Source organism: Rhipicephalus sanguineus, chromosome 8, assembly GCF_013339695.2.
Source record: "Rhipicephalus sanguineus isolate Rsan-2018 chromosome 8, BIME_Rsan_1.4, whole genome shotgun sequence".
In the NCBI taxonomy this organism is placed as follows: domain Eukaryota; kingdom Metazoa; phylum Arthropoda; class Arachnida; order Ixodida; family Ixodidae; genus Rhipicephalus; species Rhipicephalus sanguineus.
The window spans coordinates 22,369,480-22,386,784 of record NC_051183.1 but is presented as its reverse complement, the minus strand read 5'-3'; the positions used below and the strand labels follow the sequence as shown (position 1 = coordinate 22,386,784).

The 17,305-nt window shown below is 45.1% G+C and overlaps 1 protein-coding gene across 1 annotated transcript in view; it reads left to right on the top strand.

The window, feature by feature from the left end:
- The window catches only part of LOC119401544 (uncharacterized), a 236,189-nt gene extending 219,536 nt beyond the window's left edge, over positions 1 to 16,653 (top strand). The window contains exon 5 of the mRNA XM_037668435.2: positions 11,428 to 16,653. Coding sequence (XP_037524363.1) covers positions 11,428 to 11,569 — 142 coding nt within the window. The 3' untranslated portion in view covers positions 11,570 to 16,653. The remainder of the gene's footprint in view (positions 1 to 11,427) is intronic.
- Positions 16,654 to 17,305: the final 652 nt, after the last annotated feature.

The window sequence follows — 17,305 nt, the reverse complement described above, 5'->3', positions numbered from 1 at the left end:
ACTGCTGTAGCTCGTTGTTTCGGCTGATGCAGATAATCTTACGTTAAGTGGTGGGTGGAATTTGTCCGGACGTACAAGAGAGATGTTGGAGCGGGAAACTTCAAGGGGTTGATCGTTTGACACACACAGGTCTAAGACGTTGCCACTGGAATTGACGACTGAATTATGTTGCACTAGGGAATTAAACGCCAGAAAGTCCAAGAGCAGGCTGCACTTTTTCTCTGTGAAATGATTGTAATGAGAAAAGGTAAGCGTGCTCCAGTCAATTCCAGGTGCATTGAAATCCCCAAGAACAATAATTCTGTGCCCACTATGAGAAGATATCACAAGTTCAATAGAAGACATGACATCGTGAAACGAGGCAGGGGAAATGCTGGGCGGTAAATAGAAGCATCCAATCAACAATTTTTCACGGCGCTCAAGGTTGATTTCTAGCCAGATCGATTCTTCGATAGTTTCTAGGTCTTTCCGTCTAACGGATTTCAGTGAATTGTCAATGGCAATCAGCACGCCACCGCCTTTCTGTTTGGTTTCACTGAAATCTCGGTCACGGCGGAAGGTGGTGTAGGTCGGGGGAAAAAAGTCCGATGAGGGAATTTCAGTGCCGAGCCAGGTTTCAGAGATAGCAATAATAGGAAAAGCAGACGAAAGAACATTAGAGAAAAACTCGAGTGTCTTGGTACGCAGACTCCGAGCATTTTGGTAGAATATGTCTACGTCACACGGCACTTTGGATTCCAGTCACTATCTCAGAGGGATGAGGCATGTCATCGCGCAGCTCCCCACGAAATGGCTTGAAGAGGCATCCGAGGGGCCACATCGAAGGGTCATTCAGGCGTCGTAGTGTTTCCTCGTCAACTTCAATATAGAATGAAGAATATGACTGGAACTTTGTTTGAAGTCGCCGGCAGGAGATGGGAGACAGATCCAATGAAGCAATATGTTTCTTAATGTTTCTTAATAATAATAATAATAATAATAATAATAATAATAATAATAATAATAATAATAATAATAATAATAATATAATAATATAATAATAATAATGATATGGTGATGATGATGGTGATGAAGGAGAAGGGCACAAAATGTCATGCAGTAGAGCACAAGATGTGTAAAAACAGTACAATCCAAAAGCGCACGAGTCACAAATAGTCGAGCATTAGTTCAGGTAGGTAAAATAGGTTCACGCTTACACGTCCACAGTCAGATATTCCGTACTTGACATGCACAGGAAATCACACAGAAGGAACATAATTACACATAACATGAAACGCACGATCACATCGCACATTTCTGAACTTATACCAAGATCAGTCATCTCTTAACGCAAGAAAAGTTATGGCGGGGTCTCTAAAAAGTTGCCGCGGTGACTTCGTTTCGTTTTTGAAAAAAAATAAATAAATAAAAACTATTATATTTTTCACCCCTCGCCCTGAGTTAAGGAAGCACCGACAGACGAGAAAGTTTGTCTTCCTAGGCGTCGCCCACGGGTCCCGTGATCGATAAACGAATACCCAACGCACGAGGCCAGTCACGCTAGAACATACCCGGAGGCAAAAAGCCGGTCAATCATTTACTGGAAAACAGAGAGAAGCGGGGCATAGCACAGACGAGTTTCTTGCGAGGACGAACGCCACCAGCGCCACCACTTACTACGTCATTACTCGTCGTAGTTTGCGTAACGCTTATAGTGCGAACCAAAAAGAAATATTCAAACCAAGTAGGATTTTAAGCGCGAGGCTCCCGCTCATCTGTATGCGTAGGGACTTGGGATCCCTAACATCTAAGCACGTAGGTAAATGGAAAACTGCCGGCGGCATTTCATTCAGCTCCTTTCTAGACGCTTCTTCTTTCTTTCAAGATACACTGGGCAAGCTGAAGTGCTAGTAATGAGATCCGCGAAATTTTCTGCCTTAACAGCGGAGCATTTGAAGGGACCGCCCTGTCACCGTCTCATGTCTTGAGTTGGTGTCACGCAGGTCCCACGTTTGCTACGCATAAGCCGAGCAGGTTGCACCTTTGGAACGCCAGCGCGCGCTTGCCCGTAAACGCCAGTGTCGCCGAAGGGCTGATTCGTCTGTCCGAGCTAGAGAAGCGACAGCGAAACGCCAGCGCTTGGATGTTAGAGGCACCGCTCGGAGCAGCAAACTACAGAAAACAGCAGAAAGGAGACCATATAACAGGAAAGATATATATATATATATATATATATATATATATATATATATATATATATATATATATATATATATATATATATATATATATATATATATATATATATATATAATTACAAAAGACATATAATTACAAGAAAAGAACAGAAAAGTATCGCAAATATCACATAATCGCACGAAAAGAACATGAAAAGAGCAGAAAGAAGCAGATAAACGCAAGAAATGAACGGAAAAGAGAAAAGCAAAGATAACGCAAAATAAATACAAGGGAAACACACGCGCACCAATGATTCGCAGTTCGTGCAGCTTTCACTTGGAGCGGAACTGGCCTTGATATTTTATGTGTATTTCCTTCCCTCGAACAGGAAGCAATAACCCGCCTTTGTTTTATGTCACAATAACTCCGTCGTCACGACGTCCTTGCATCCAGTGGCAAAACTGCCCCCACGCACTTAAGAAATAAAGGATTGCTGGAGCCACGCTTGCCATAAATAGAATGCCTTGTGTACTTACTGTACTTCGTGGTCAATAGCCGTCATCTCTTCGGAGTCGCTCGCCAAACGTCCTGGTCTCCGTTCGTATAAACACCGCACTGAAGAACGGGAGGCGCCCTGTTGGTGGAATCGTCGCGGATGTAGGTCGCCGGCATGCCGAGGACATCGATGCGGCCTCTGGAAATGTCACCGTGTTCGCGCTCTTCTATTTGTCGCCTTATAAAAAACGTTCGATCCTACGTCGTTCTTCAGAGTCCCCGGTCGCGTCCCTAAGGATCGGACCAATGGACGGAATGCGGTCAAGTTGTCGGCTCGCGTTGCTTATTCTTCCCGTTCCGCAAGCTCGATATTCACCGAGGTTCACGTTGCGCTCGCTTAGTATTGACCCGTGGTTTTGATGGTCTCCTATACCGCGTTAGGTTGGACAGAACGCACTTCCGGAAGTTTTTAAACAGCCTGGGGAAATGCTCACCGGGTCTACTAAGTTTGTTGAAAAGAAAGAAAAAAAAGAAGGACATTTCCACGCCGTGAATGCCATCGGACAGCGAAGCTATCAGCGCGCGAGTGTACGTGATTGGCTAGCCAGATCACGTAGTGTTATAGACCCGCCGGTAAATTTGAAATACGCGCGCTTTTACACATTTCGAGTACCATCATCTTCGTCATCACGATCATCATTACGATACCTTAGCCGCCGTATCATTATCATTTCGTTTTATTTATTTATTTATTCACTTCCCCTTCCGATCACGTGACCTGCGTGATGTCTACTACTGCTACTACCACTACTACTAATACTACTACTATTACACCGAAAGTTATGATGGTGATGATGACTTTCGGTGCAAGATACCGGGAAAGCAATTCGCACGTTCATTAACTACATTAGTTATAGAGTAAATTAATTGTAATAAAGCAAGACAAGACAAAGCAACACGCCCTTTAATTAATTACATTAGTTAGATAAGCGTATCAATTGTAATAAACCAAGGCAAGGCACCTGGACGCTTAGAGGGTCGCGTAGGTGATAGGGCGCGCGCACTTGGCAGGACAGCGATGTCAGCTTGTTGGTATGCCATTTTCATTTTCTTTGCCACGCTATTACAAAGTCAACTTGGCAGGATTCCGGCTGCGCCGGCGTCAAATTACGTGACGCGAGGCGTTCGCTAAAACGCCATTGCCCAAGCCGACAGATCACGTGATCTCGCCTCGCCCAATCAGTTGTGAGTGTGCGTATTCCAAATCTAGCGGCAGATTTACGGTACCGCGTGATCTCACCAGCTAATCACATTCACTCACGCGCTTACAGTTTCGCTGTTCGACGGTTTTCTCGACGTGGAACTGGCTGATATGCGTAGCCCTAAAGTGCGTAGCCCTTTAGGGGCACGGCTTGTCCATCCAGTTTCACGCCGCATGGTCACGCTCAAAATCAACTGGTCAATACAGGCCTAAAACAAGGCTAGCAATGCTCAAAACCGGGGTAAAATAAATGAACAAGTTTTAAAATAACATAATTAACAGAAATAGCCAATACGTAATCGCCATAATGAACTTAATATCGCTAAACACGCTTCAGAATATGCGGCTGACACTCGCGCCGCGCTAGAGAGGGTGACACCGCCTTGCCAGGCGTGTGATTGCTCCTCTTACCAGCGCTTCTCCGGCGCCTGTGTTACGATCTCCTGTGAGAGATCATTGATCTAAAACTGAAAGCAGCGCAATGAAAATCGCTTGGTAACCGTGCTATGCACTTTCTTAGGCTTCACAGTAATGGAGCTGCGTTTAGCGCCGGATTTGGAACTACACCAATCGCTACACCAGAACGTCTTTTTTTCTAAGAAGACGCCGCGATCCTTGTTTTAAGTTGCTCGACACAGAATGACGTTACGTAGCAGGCTGCGATACAACAACACGCGTTGCACCTGGTGGCGACCTTTCCGCTCACAGACTCCTTGTGCAAGGATAAACAGCTCTTTCCTAGGACAACTCTTTCCTAGAAAAAACACGCGGGCGTAGGTGGGCTGAGATGTCTCTTGAACATCGGCATTAAGAAACATCGAACAAAATGCCGAGTCTGCGTCTGATAAAAAAAAAACAAAGATATTTTGCCACTCCGAGGGCTTTACCGTGACAGCCACTGCCTGGAACCATGCACGGTCGAGCCCTCGGCGTAGCCTTCGAGGCGACCGGAGAGCAAATTTCATTTGCTGTCCTGTACAGCCATCGGCGCTCCTTCGCCGCCCGACACGTATTTGGTCTTTTCAGGGACGTTTGTACGACGTTCTCAATAAGATGTCCACAACTTAGGGGCTCATCGCCACTTCGTCTTCTTCCTTTTGGCGTTTTTGTCTACGTATCCTCGACAAACAGTGCAGAATGCGAAGAACTTGTATCGCTGTGTCGGTAAACACGTCCTAAAAAGAGACGGGGCGGTTTTCCCTAGAGTACTTGTTAAGTGCTAAGGACTGCGTAGCAGTTGTTCAACCATTCCCCGCAGCGTCCCCTTCACGTGGCGTGCGTTGAACATTTAGACATGTTTGCCTTCTCTTTTTTTGTACGTGTGTGTGTGTGTTTGATTTTGATTTTTTTGCTGTTCCAAATACAAATGTCACGCGAGCGGAATGGTGCTTCAGAGTTTGAGCAATGTATTTCCTGCCGCACTTAACAATCGATTTCTGCATCTAAATATTAGTCTGACTCCTACTAGATTTTTCCACTCACATGAGCAAACATAACTTTAAAAAACGAAATAAGAGCGCGCTTGTGTTCGCTTGTGTTCTTGCCTGGAGGCTGGCTGGCGGCTGGCTGGCTGGCTGGCTGGCTGGCTGGCTGGCTGGCTGGCTGGCTGGCTGGCTGGCTGGCTGGCTGGCTGGCTGGCTGGCTGGCTGGCAGGCTGGCTGGCTCGACAGACAGACAGACAGACAGACAGACAGACAGACAGACAGACAGACAGACAGACAGACAGACAGACAGATAGATAGATAGATAGATAGATAGATAGATAGATAGATAGATAGATAGATAGATAGATAGATAGATAGATAGATAGATAGATAGATAGATAGATAGACAGACAGACAGACAGACAGACAGACAGACAGACAGACAGACAGACAGACAGACAGACAGACAGACAGACAGACAGACAGATAGATAGATAGATAGATAGATAGATAGATAGATAGATAGATAGATAGATAGATAGATAGATAGATAGATAGATAGATAGATAGATAGATAGATAGATAGATAGATAGATAGATAGATAGATAGATGTGCAACAGTGTATAGTCACCTTATCGCAGAATGACGTTTTACCTGCTAATTTTAGCTGATCTGTCGAATGACGCTAATCCACCTTTCATCATCATCATCATCATCATCAGCCTGTCTACGCCCACTTCAGGGCAAAGGCCTCTCCCATGTTCTGTCAATCAACCCGGTCCTGTGCTTTCTGCTGCCGCGTTATACCTGCAAACTTCTTAATCTCATCTACCCACCTAATTTTCTGTCTCCCCCTCACGCGTTTGCCATCTCTTGGAATCCAGTCAGTTAACCTTAATGACCACCGGTTATCCTGCCGACGTGCTACGTGCCCGGCCCATATCCATTTCTTCTTCTTGATTAACAGCTGCATCTTACAGGTACTTACCTACGGAGCAGAAACCTGGAGACTTACAAAGAGGGTTCAACTTAAATTGAGGACGACGCAGCGAGCGATGGAAAGGAAAATGACAGGTGTGATCTTAAGTCACAGGAAGAGAGCAGAGTGGGTCAGGGAACAAACGGGGGTTAAGGATACCATAGTTGAAATCAGGAAGAAGAAATGGATCCACGTTTCAAGGATGTATTATATATCGTAACATTTGTTACCGTTTACACCTGCAGCACGTTGTCCCGAGTCATCCAGTTTGCTTCCTCTGAGCTGCCGGCGATATAGGGCGCGACAAAATTTTCCGATGGTAGGAAACCTAGCGCTCAACAAAATTGTTCATGTGTCGCACACACTATGCTATATCACCAAAGTGTCGTGACACTTCACATTATTGGTCCTTAGATTCGCGGGGAATTCACGGTATGTCGCCCGTGTGTCAATAACGACCGCACAGTGTGGCGGCGATTATTGGATGTCACAAACGTCGACGTGTGTGTGTGTGTGTGTGTGTGTGTGTGTGTGTGTGTGTGTGTGTGTGTGTGTGTGTGTGTGTGTGTGTGTGTGTGTGTGTGTGTGTGTGTGTGTGTGGTGTGTGTGTGTGTGTGTGTGTGTGTGTGTGTGTGTGTGTGTGTGTGTGTGTGTGTTGTGTGTGTGTGTACCAGACGAACGTTAGTTTTCGTAACGTACAGTAATGCCTCTCGCGCTCAATTTTTTTTCTCCTTGTTTTTTCTTTCAGTGACAATGTTATATTCTTGAAAAGCAATTAAGTGCTACGAGAACAGAAACGCAGCCGAAGACTTTAAGTTGAAAGGCAGCATTAAAGCGCCCATACAGTCGAAACATACCGATCTCGTTTGCACTTCGAAGGGGTAGAAATAACTCGTCATCTGAAATTAAATTCCTCGTTCCATCGTATCGTATTCTTCCTTAGTTCTTTTTTCGTTTTTTGACGCAAAACACCGCTTTCTATCCCCTCGGAAAACATATTTTCCCTGTTGTTTTACATGTTGACGCATGGTTTCGATCGAACGGGAAACACAGCGTCCTTCAAATGATTTGCTGCGACATAATAACTATAATAGTTGTTGCGGTCTCATGTATCAAAACCACGATATGTTCGTGAGGGAAGCCGTAGCTGGAGGCATCGGAAATTTCGTCCACCTGTGGTTCTTCAACGTGCACCTAAATCAAGTTACACTGGTTTTAGCATTTCGCCTCGGGTCAGTAGCCAAGCACTGCAACTACTGTACCACCACAGCGGCGATTTACTACAACAAAAACTGGCACAAAATGTGCAGTTTTGTGAATTTTAGAATGTTATGCTTGCCTGAACATGGAAGTCGGAATATTTGCTGGAATTTGTTAGGAAGCTGAAATTTTCGACCGACAACTGGCGCAACGAACATCTGTTTTCTATGGGAAAGTCACCCACTGATATGCTAGAGAAGTATTGAACGTCACGTAAATAAGAAATTGCAATTGGTTGGGGCATTAATGCAAATTCTTTCCGAGCAGGACAGTGACGGCTTAGGCGGAGCCTGGATTTAACGGTTTTTTTTCTTTTCGCTATGTCTCTCATTAATATTAAGGCGCTATGAAAACCGTGGGTGGGATGGAACGAGGTGTTTGATGGCTCACCTAGATCTCCCTTAGTGGTACCTGTCGTGTCGACATTGAATGTCTACCTTGCGAGCTTCCGCCGCATTTTCGTGCATTCGTAAGTGAGAGAGACTGGACGTAGCGAGAAAGTCTAGTTCATTTTTATGTGCATCTCTACAATTATTTTCCTTTCACTGCCTCATAAATACTCCGACAAGTGCGGAATGAAAACGTAGCGCATACGAGGCTTAGAACAGCACCGTATTTCTTCCTCCCCGCCTTTTTTTCACTTTCATTCCTTCCTCCTTCTTCGATTCTATTTGTTTATTCGTCTTTCTAACTTTTTTTCCTTCTATCTATCTATCTATCTATCTATCTATCTATCTATCTATCTATCTATCTATCTATCTATCTATCTATCTATCTATCTATCTATCTATCTATCTATCTATCTATCTATCTATCTATCTATCTATGTCAAACTTTCTGTATTTCTTCTAGTTTCGTTTTCTTTTACCTTTCAATCTTTACTTCCTTCCTTCTTTTTACCAATGTTTGTTTCTCTCGATCTTATATTTCATTTTATCAACACGTACATATTTACCACTCCGTCCGTATTACCTTTATCTTTTTTTTTCTTTTATTGAAATGATAAATAGGAGAGGCTCGTCCCTTTATGGCGGCACCGGCTACACCTTCTCGCATAGCAAACGAAATATACGATAGCAACAAAAAACAAAAGCGCCACAAGAGGTGTCGCACCGTAGAACACAAGATGTACACGCACAGTACAATCCAACAGCGCATGCAACACACATATTGCAGCAGGACATTTATTGCGTCTTATTTAGCTGCTGTTTTCATCTTTCTTTCCTTTTTGATACTCCAATTTTTTACTTACACTTTTCGAACTATTTCGTTTTTATTTCGTTTCTTTCTTACGACTCGGGGAGACGAGCATATAAGGAAGTCAGAGGTTCTGCAGGTCCGTATTGCTCTGAGAAACCCGCAAAGAGGGTTGAAATGCGGAACGCGAATGTACTCGGCGAGCTGTCGCCCTCATATGTCGAGAGGTAAGCCACCGTGCCAATGTTGCTGACAACTTCGGAACAAGATCTTTAAAAAGTGTAGCGTAGACCCACCGCTGGGATCCCAAAAAAAAAAAAGGTATTTGAAATGTTCACTGAATGTAAACACCCTGTATATACCCCCCATCGACAGTCGCTAAGAGAGAAAAATAAAAACTAAACAAATGCATTTCGTCCGACCCTGTAGACGATTTGACATAAGATACATGGGCGCCGCCAGCTTGGGCTGTTAAAGCAATGTTTTCTTATTTTTGCATATCGTGACACGACATAAAAATGTTGTCTAACGTCGAGTGAACCAACCAAACTATTTTGATACGTATGCGTCTACTGTAGCACAGTTCCTTCAGTTAAAGATACAGCACGGTAAGGCTAAAGCCCCATATGGCTGGCACCAAACCCATCCATAACATAGTCTATATAGCCCGCCGTTCAATCTGTTTGGTCTACTCCTTTGGATGTTTGCGTCGGTGTAGGCAAAGCCGTATGACCGTATTCGATTCACGACTACAAGGTTGAAGACATTCTCATCTTGATTTACTGACATGGTACCTGCAACAAAATGACGCCGGGTCTTTTTTTCTTTTACATATCATGAATTATGGTGTTTAACTACCCGAAGTGACTCAGGCTCGGAGAGACGCCGTAGTGAAGGGCTCCGGATGAATTCTATCACCAGGGGTTCTTCAACGTGCAGTGACGTCACGAAGTACACGGGCCTCAAAGGTGAAAAGAGGGTGATGAATTATTATTATTGTTCGAATTCAACGTCCCAAAACACCGATATGATTATGAGAGACGCCGTAGTGAAGGGCTCTGGAAATTTCCGCCATCTGGGGTTCTTTAACGTGCACCTAAATCTATGTACTGGCCCCAAGCATTTTAGCCTCCATCGAAAATGCGGCCGCCGCGACCGGGATTCGATCTCGTGACCATCGGGTCAGCGGTCGAGCACCGTAGTCACTAGATCACCGTGGATGGTAAAAGGGGGTGGAGTTTGGGTTGTTGGTGATGCATAACAGTTCACGTAGCGCAAAAATTTGGCACAGCCTTCGTCCCTGCTCTTGTCCTGAGTCAAATTTTTGCTTGTAAGGGTACTTGCTTGGGCCAGTTGGTATATATTCATTGTTACTATGGTATGCGATTGTATAAAAGCATCATGTGTCCGTCCAATAAATTCAGTTGTAAGTTTGCGCTTGTGTTCGTGTGGTTCAGTCTTGGTCCTCAAAGTGGTGCGCAATAACGTAAAAACAAATTTTTGCGCTACGTGAACTATCAAAGGTGAAGCTTTCGGCATCTCACGTGGTATTGCATGCCCTCCGGGATCGGCCTGCCTTCGACTAAGCGACGATGTCTTTTGATGACGTCACCGTACGACGTCACCTCATGGCGTCACGATGACGTCGTAAATTTCTTATATATGTGACGTCATGATAACACTCCCTGGGATCATGATATGTGACCACGGTGCAATCATGACGTCATCACGTTTCGTTGAGACGTCACATTTTGACGTCACAAGTGATGCGCTTGACGGCGTACGTCGCGGAGGTTTTTGCACCACTTTTTTCGCCTGCCGTGTTTCACTGAAGGCCATCGTAACGAGCCGCTTTAGGCTTCCGGCTTAAAATATTTTTGCCGTCGCCGTCATGTTCCGTATAAAGTCCAAATCTATCACATCACCCCGTGCATCGTTTGTTCTATGTGAAAGTGAAAGCTTGCGAAGGCTGCGACGGGCGCGACTCAAGTAAAGGTGAAACGCGCCAGCCGGTTCCGTCGGGCGAAGGAGCATGAAGGGGTGCCGGGTGTGGAGGAGGGTGGGGGGGGGGCTGAATCGCTCGGGCATCATCAACGAACTTGACCAAAGGCGCGCGGACGCGCGCGCGCAGTCTCCACTGAGATCAGCACAGCGGCTCATACTCTTGTACAGTCGCGCTCAATATTACTTGCAACACAGGAGCACGTGACCTCGCGAACTTCCAAGATGACCCATGGTTTCCACTAGCATTTATATCTGAAACTAAATGCTGTTCTCCCACTTGAGGATTATACAAAATAAGAAAAATATCATTAGCTGTGCAAAGGAAGGTAAGCTGAAGCCATGCACAGTCTTTTAGCTCGTGAAGTCACGCGCTCCCGTGTTGCAAGTCATATTGAGCGCGACTGTAGATGCTGGGCTCTCACCACTTACGCGTTGAGACGACAGACAATACGAAAACCGCTTTGCCCCCTGGAGCGGCCGTATTCCCTTACGCCTAAGATTGTGAAGAGTTACGCGAGATCGGATCCAAGAGGGTTAACCCATTTCTTTGTATAACATTCCAGGTTGATTGCTGTCGCACTCATTGTTTCGCCCTTGCAGCCGAAGTGTGATTCTTTTGTCTGACGTTGTTGCCGCTTTTCTCTCCCAGGAGGAGCTGCATTCGTCGTGGGGGCAGTTGCGACCACCGCCCGAACGATTGCTGCTACAACTCATCGTGCCGATGCAACCTGTGGGGCACCAACTGCCGGTGCCAGAGGATGGGCCTGTTCCAGAAATGGGGCAAGAAGTGAGGCGCCTCCTTCCTCCTGAGGGACAACAGGCGCCATTGACAGCCTTGCGACCACCGCACACGGACGGATTTTTAAGACATGTATAAAAGAGAAGATACGAATGAGGCAGCGGAAAGAAGGTAGAACGAAAAAAAAAAAAAGAAACACACAGCCACCGCTTCCATGTCTCAGTGGTGTTCATCGTAGTTCCTCAGCCGTAGTTTCGTATCGTTATGTTTATACGCGTGGACGTAGCGTAGCACCTGCAATTTGTAAAGACCGGTGAACGGCAAGGAAGGTTTTCAAAAAATTTTGGAGTGGGAATTACTTCTAGAATGTGAAGCCAGACGGAGTGCTGAATAGTGAGGGCTAAAATCTGGCTAATGTCGACTATATGATGGCGAGAACCGGCTTACGTTCGTTAGTGTTGGCTAACTGATGGCTAATGGTATTCATCGTAGCCCCTTGCGTTTGTAAAGAGCGGTGAACGGCAAAGTGGTTAGAAAAAAAAGACTGCTGAAGTCGAAATTATTTCTGGAATGTGAAGTTATATCACCGCAATATTGCTCCATTCACGAGAAAACATTAGCGTACAACAAAAAAAAAAAAAAGCAGCGTTCGCCTCACAGGCCATAATAATTTAAATTTCGGTCATTTTCTCGCACAGATACTGCTCAACAGGTGTCTTAGTGTAACTGGTTTCCTTAAATGCCTCAAAGTTCTGCGAATTTTAGTAGGGTTACTTCAGCCGAAAAAAGCGATCCCTCATTTTATACTTAGGCTAGAGTTCACTGTCAGCAGAACAAAAACACTTTATATCTGATCGGGTGTCACACAAGAAGGCCTTATTTTTTAGCTAAACTGCAGGCAAATGCTGCCATCCCATCTGCTTCTAACACCCTCTGAAAGCTTCCACTTCAGAATTTTCTTAATCCTCCTTGGTGAACGGTGGCCTATCGAATTCGCTAGCATGCAAGCACTAGCTAGTGATGGCTAAAATTTGGCTAATGTCGGCTATGGGACGGCTGGTTCCGGCTAACGTTCTTTAGTGATTAACTGATGGCTAATGATCGCTAAGTGCGGCCATATGACTGATATACGGGTCACTGTTGGCCTTACTACGCGCAAATGTTGGCTAGTGTTCCCATATATTGGCTAAGTGATGACCAGTGTTGGGTAACTGACTTTAGGCGTAAGTAAATGACGGTGATTTTGCTGGGTAATGGGCAATGTTTGATAATTTCGAGTGGTGCAGGTTATCCGCGGTTGAAATAGCAACACTGTGTTCATTCAACCTAAACCCCCAAAAAATTTTTCTCCCGCACATACGTACACAGTTTCCTCGACAGCGTTAGACGTAGAGGGCACTCCGTGCTCCGTTAAGCAACACGTGGGTTCTCCACTTTAGCGTGGCTCGACGTTCGTCAACTCGACACGATTCGCTCCGAGTCGAATCGTACTCGTTTACGTCGTTTCGGTTTCTAGTCTCTCCATTTGACGCGCGTAAACGTTTCGATGCGACGCGCGATCTTTTTTTTTTATTATTGTTTCGTTTTCTTTCGCGTTCATGGCTGGCGTTCGAGCTTTTTGCAGTTCCTGTCCGCGTCATGTAGTTAAAAAAACAGCTAGCTACTCGCGTAACGTGTCAAAACGAAGTTTGTATCCCTGTCGATATATTAGTGTTCAGGTTCCTCCAATTACGTGATATTTGGGAGGACTCTATGTAGTGAAAGGACTGTAGTAACGTGAGTCACTGCTTTGTCAGCTTCTGAGCCAATGAACAACTGTATCTGCTGAGGCCGAGGTGCATCTTATAGACCCCTGTGAATCGATGTTTTGTTTGAAACTGTTGTCACTTAACCGATCGTTGCGTCAGAACTCGCGCAAGTGTCATTTGGCGCATGACTGCATTTATTGTTTTCACGCGTGATATCGTGTGTTTAATCGATGTGCTGTGTTGTGCCAGTGTTGTATTTCGCGATGTTGAGCATGCGTGGTGCACATCCGAAGCTTCCCGGTGGCATCTAGATGTTTTGACTAGCCATGTGTACTTTGCCTTCGCTCTTTTGAAGAGGGTGGATAGTTTATCTGCTGCGTTAGAAAATGGCAACTCTTTCTCATCGACCCGACGATATCCCGGTGCCGCTCAACGTAATGCTAAGTCGCTGAAAGCCAGACGTAGGAGCTTTTCACCGTGCTTCAACAGCAGGTTTTTAATTGGTGGCTGTCCTCGTGTATTTTATACGAAGCAAACCGATAGCGTGTGCTACTTGAAAACCTTACACTTTACTAAAGATTACACAGCTGCGGCATTTACAGTGTCCGCATACCGTAACAGTAATTCGCTATTAAAACACTTCGCTCGCTGCTATTCAGTCAAGAAAGTCGTGACACGTCATGCGCTCTTGCTGTTCTTGACATATCGTTAAAGTATGCGTCGGCACGTAAGATAGATTCGGTTGTTAGAGATAAGATAGGCCCCTAAGCCTGCAAACTGTCACTAGAACGTTAGTCGTACTGGAATTGGCCTCCGATGTGAGCAGCCTTTAGAAAAGCCTTGTACAAACTACGTCGAAAGTAGGTTGTCTATTCAAAAGATCACCGGAATCTGTTGTACCAGGAGCCGCGGCTGTCGCAACCTAATAGATGTCAAATGCTTCACTTTGCGGTTAGCGTCCTTCGCAGATTCTTTCGAATCGGACCACTGAAGCGATAAGCGGTAGGCCTAACCGCAGCCTGGCCTAAGCGCGGCTGCTAGCTTATTTTGGGAAGAAAAAAAAAGCGGTCGGCTCATATGAACTAGACGCATTTGTCGCCTTATCTGTGCGAATGGAAAATATCTATCAAATGTCACAGTTTGTCGTTAGCGTCCTTCGCACATTATTTAAATGACAAGCATTAAAACGATAAGCGCTGGGCCTAAACGCAGCTCTTGTTGACCTAATCGCTAGGCCTAACCAGGGCTAGGCCCTACCGCAGCTCCCGGCTTCTTTTGGGAAGGAAAAAAAAACGCTGGGCTAATTTTACCTAGACGCCCTCTTCGTATTATCCGATTGAAACAATACCCATGGAGTAACATGCAGGGGAAAAAATCTAGAGCGTTTCGGACTAAAAAGCAGAAAACTGTATAACCTAAGTCCAAGGTTCACATCTCCAATTCCTTGACACTGCTGTCCTTGGTATCGTCGATTACGTAACGGACGGCTGACACTGAAGTTGCCAGCTTCAAAGACAGCCTGCAGCTCTCCACGGCATCTACTTAAACGAATTAGGTCCCAATATTAAGAAATATCGCGATGAAAAAAAGAAACGTGAAGGTCCTGTAACAGCACACGATTCACGCAAAATATCCACGAAGGCCCACTTCGATTAACGCTGGCGGCAAGCCAGACTCAATCTAGCTAGCTCAAATCAGGCAAGTTGCATATACAGTGCTTTCGTGTGTCACAGAAACCTTAAAAAAAGATGTTTTCATTCCAAAACAAGAAACTTTGATGTGTTGTTATGAATGTACATACTTGTAAGAAAGTCTCCAAGTGTTCGTATGTAAATTGCATTTGCGATCACTGTTTGCCTCGTTGTGTGTATGTAAAATAGCTGCTGTAGCTGGTGCTTCTTCTTCAGATAGCACTGTCTTTTTTTTTCGTTGTTGTTTTTTCGTTCGGTTCGTTAACTTGGGCACTCTTCGGAATAGCGGAGGTCCACCCTGCTAATTAATTATGTAGGCGGCTCGCGCCAGGCCTTACTTCATTGAATGAAGTGTTCTTTTGAGTTAATGAGCTCGTCAATAGAAGGAATTTTTCTTCTTTCGCAAAATAAGAGAGGCGATAGACAGTCAGTGTTAGATTTCCCTTTCCCGCTCCTCTCTCTCTGTTATCGACTCACTTAACTGCACTTTTTCAGCGCAGTTACATTGATTGTTTCAGCCGAATTCCAGAATCTTAGTTGGTTTTTGTCAACCAGTAATGCGGCAAGCTGCAAAGTAAAAAAAAAGATGAAAAGAAAAGAAAACGTTATTATCACGAAACTGTAACACCCCTTAACCCGTGTTAACACCTGTTAACACCCGTTTGTGACACCCGTTTGTAGCACGAAGTAGAAAGGAAATCCATTTGGATTTCACACAAAGCTCCCTGTATGACGGAAAATTCGCCCTTCTGCGGGATTCCAACCCAAGACTGACGCTTTCCCGGAGCCTATTCAGTAACGGACCAGGCGTCCAGTCGTTTTAGACCCGGTAGCGGAGCGACCGCTACGTAAAGGCGTTAGCCCCGGGATCGAATACCACATAAGGGCAATTTTTTTTCCACCGGTTTCGGTTCAATAACGGAGAAGGGCCCAATCGGCTTAGCCCGGATGGCGTAGCGATCGCTACAGAAAGGCTTTAGTCGCTGGTTCGAATCCCGTAATTGAGACGAACTCTTCGTCAACTGGGAAGTTTTCCGTGACTTCCGCAGGAGCTTCGTTTGTTTAGGCTTCGTGCCACAAGCGGGTGGATGACTTACTTGATTTACTTACCCATTTCACTTACTTGATTTTGCAAGCAGTGTGTGCAAAACGCGGGTAGCTGTTGCCAAAGGCCTTCTGATTGCATTTTCGAGAGAACAGGCTGGTTAGCTTTCGAGACGAGATTTCTTGTGGAGGCCTTAAAGTGGGCTTTACCGCTGCGCACTGCTGCCTCGCAGAGAAGCCAAAGCTATCGTGAGGTTGTGCGGCATTTTTTGTAATTCATTGTTACCACCCATGACATCGACTTGCAAGAGATGCGGTCGATTGTGTGTTGTTTCTTGCATGCTGACTTGTTTTGCGAGTGATCGCAAAAATGTTTGTCAACATCGTTTGTAATGGAAGTAAACTCCGAAGAACAACAAAAAAATTCACAAAAAAAAATTGCTTAGAAGTTGTTGGCGTATTCAGCAACTCGCATCTATAGAGCATCTATAACAGACGACGCGCTGTACTCGATGTGAGTGTGTGTGTCTTTGTTGCTCCCACGGGTCACTAAGTGTTGGGAACTGCAAATCGAACTCAAAGTTTTGTGTTTGCTTACTGTTAATGCATTGTAGATAATTGTAATAAAACATTCTTCGTGTCTGCAAGCATAAGATTGAAACGTAATTTTCAAGACCCAGGACAAATGTTTCAAGCCTGTGGTCTTAAGGCGATGCCTGTGCTCCCACTCATCGTTGTGTACGGGCTATATCACGTGAATTTCCGTAATTCTTAAACAACACTGTTTACTAACAGTTCATAACTATGGACAGCAATCGCTCTAAACAGCCTTGCTTACACAGTTCTTCGCCTCACTATTAGACGTAGCGTGACTTCATAGATTTCAAAGCGCCGTAAATCCTCATTTCGACCATATCACATGGGTAAGAACAAGAGTTTGTTGTGAAGGGACACTAAAGAGCAAAACGACATTTCTCATATTAGTAAAGTACTCTTTCACGATACCAAGAACACCACGCTTGCTGCGATAAGACGCTTAGTAAGCGAGAAAACGCGCAAAAACAAAATGTGGGTGGCGCCGCCACCTTGAAGTTTCCGCACCATTCACCGTCACGTCACATGCTTTGACCGCGCCTACTAGGGACTACGTAGTTCCTATTCGGTAAAAACAAAGTACATTGTCCTCTGAGGGGGCCGTAGACTTAACATACCAAGTTTGGGGTAATTTTCTTGGGCCAATGGCGCCAAAATACGATACACTTTGAAATCCGTGACGTCACGCGAGGAGATTGTGGCGCGAAATTT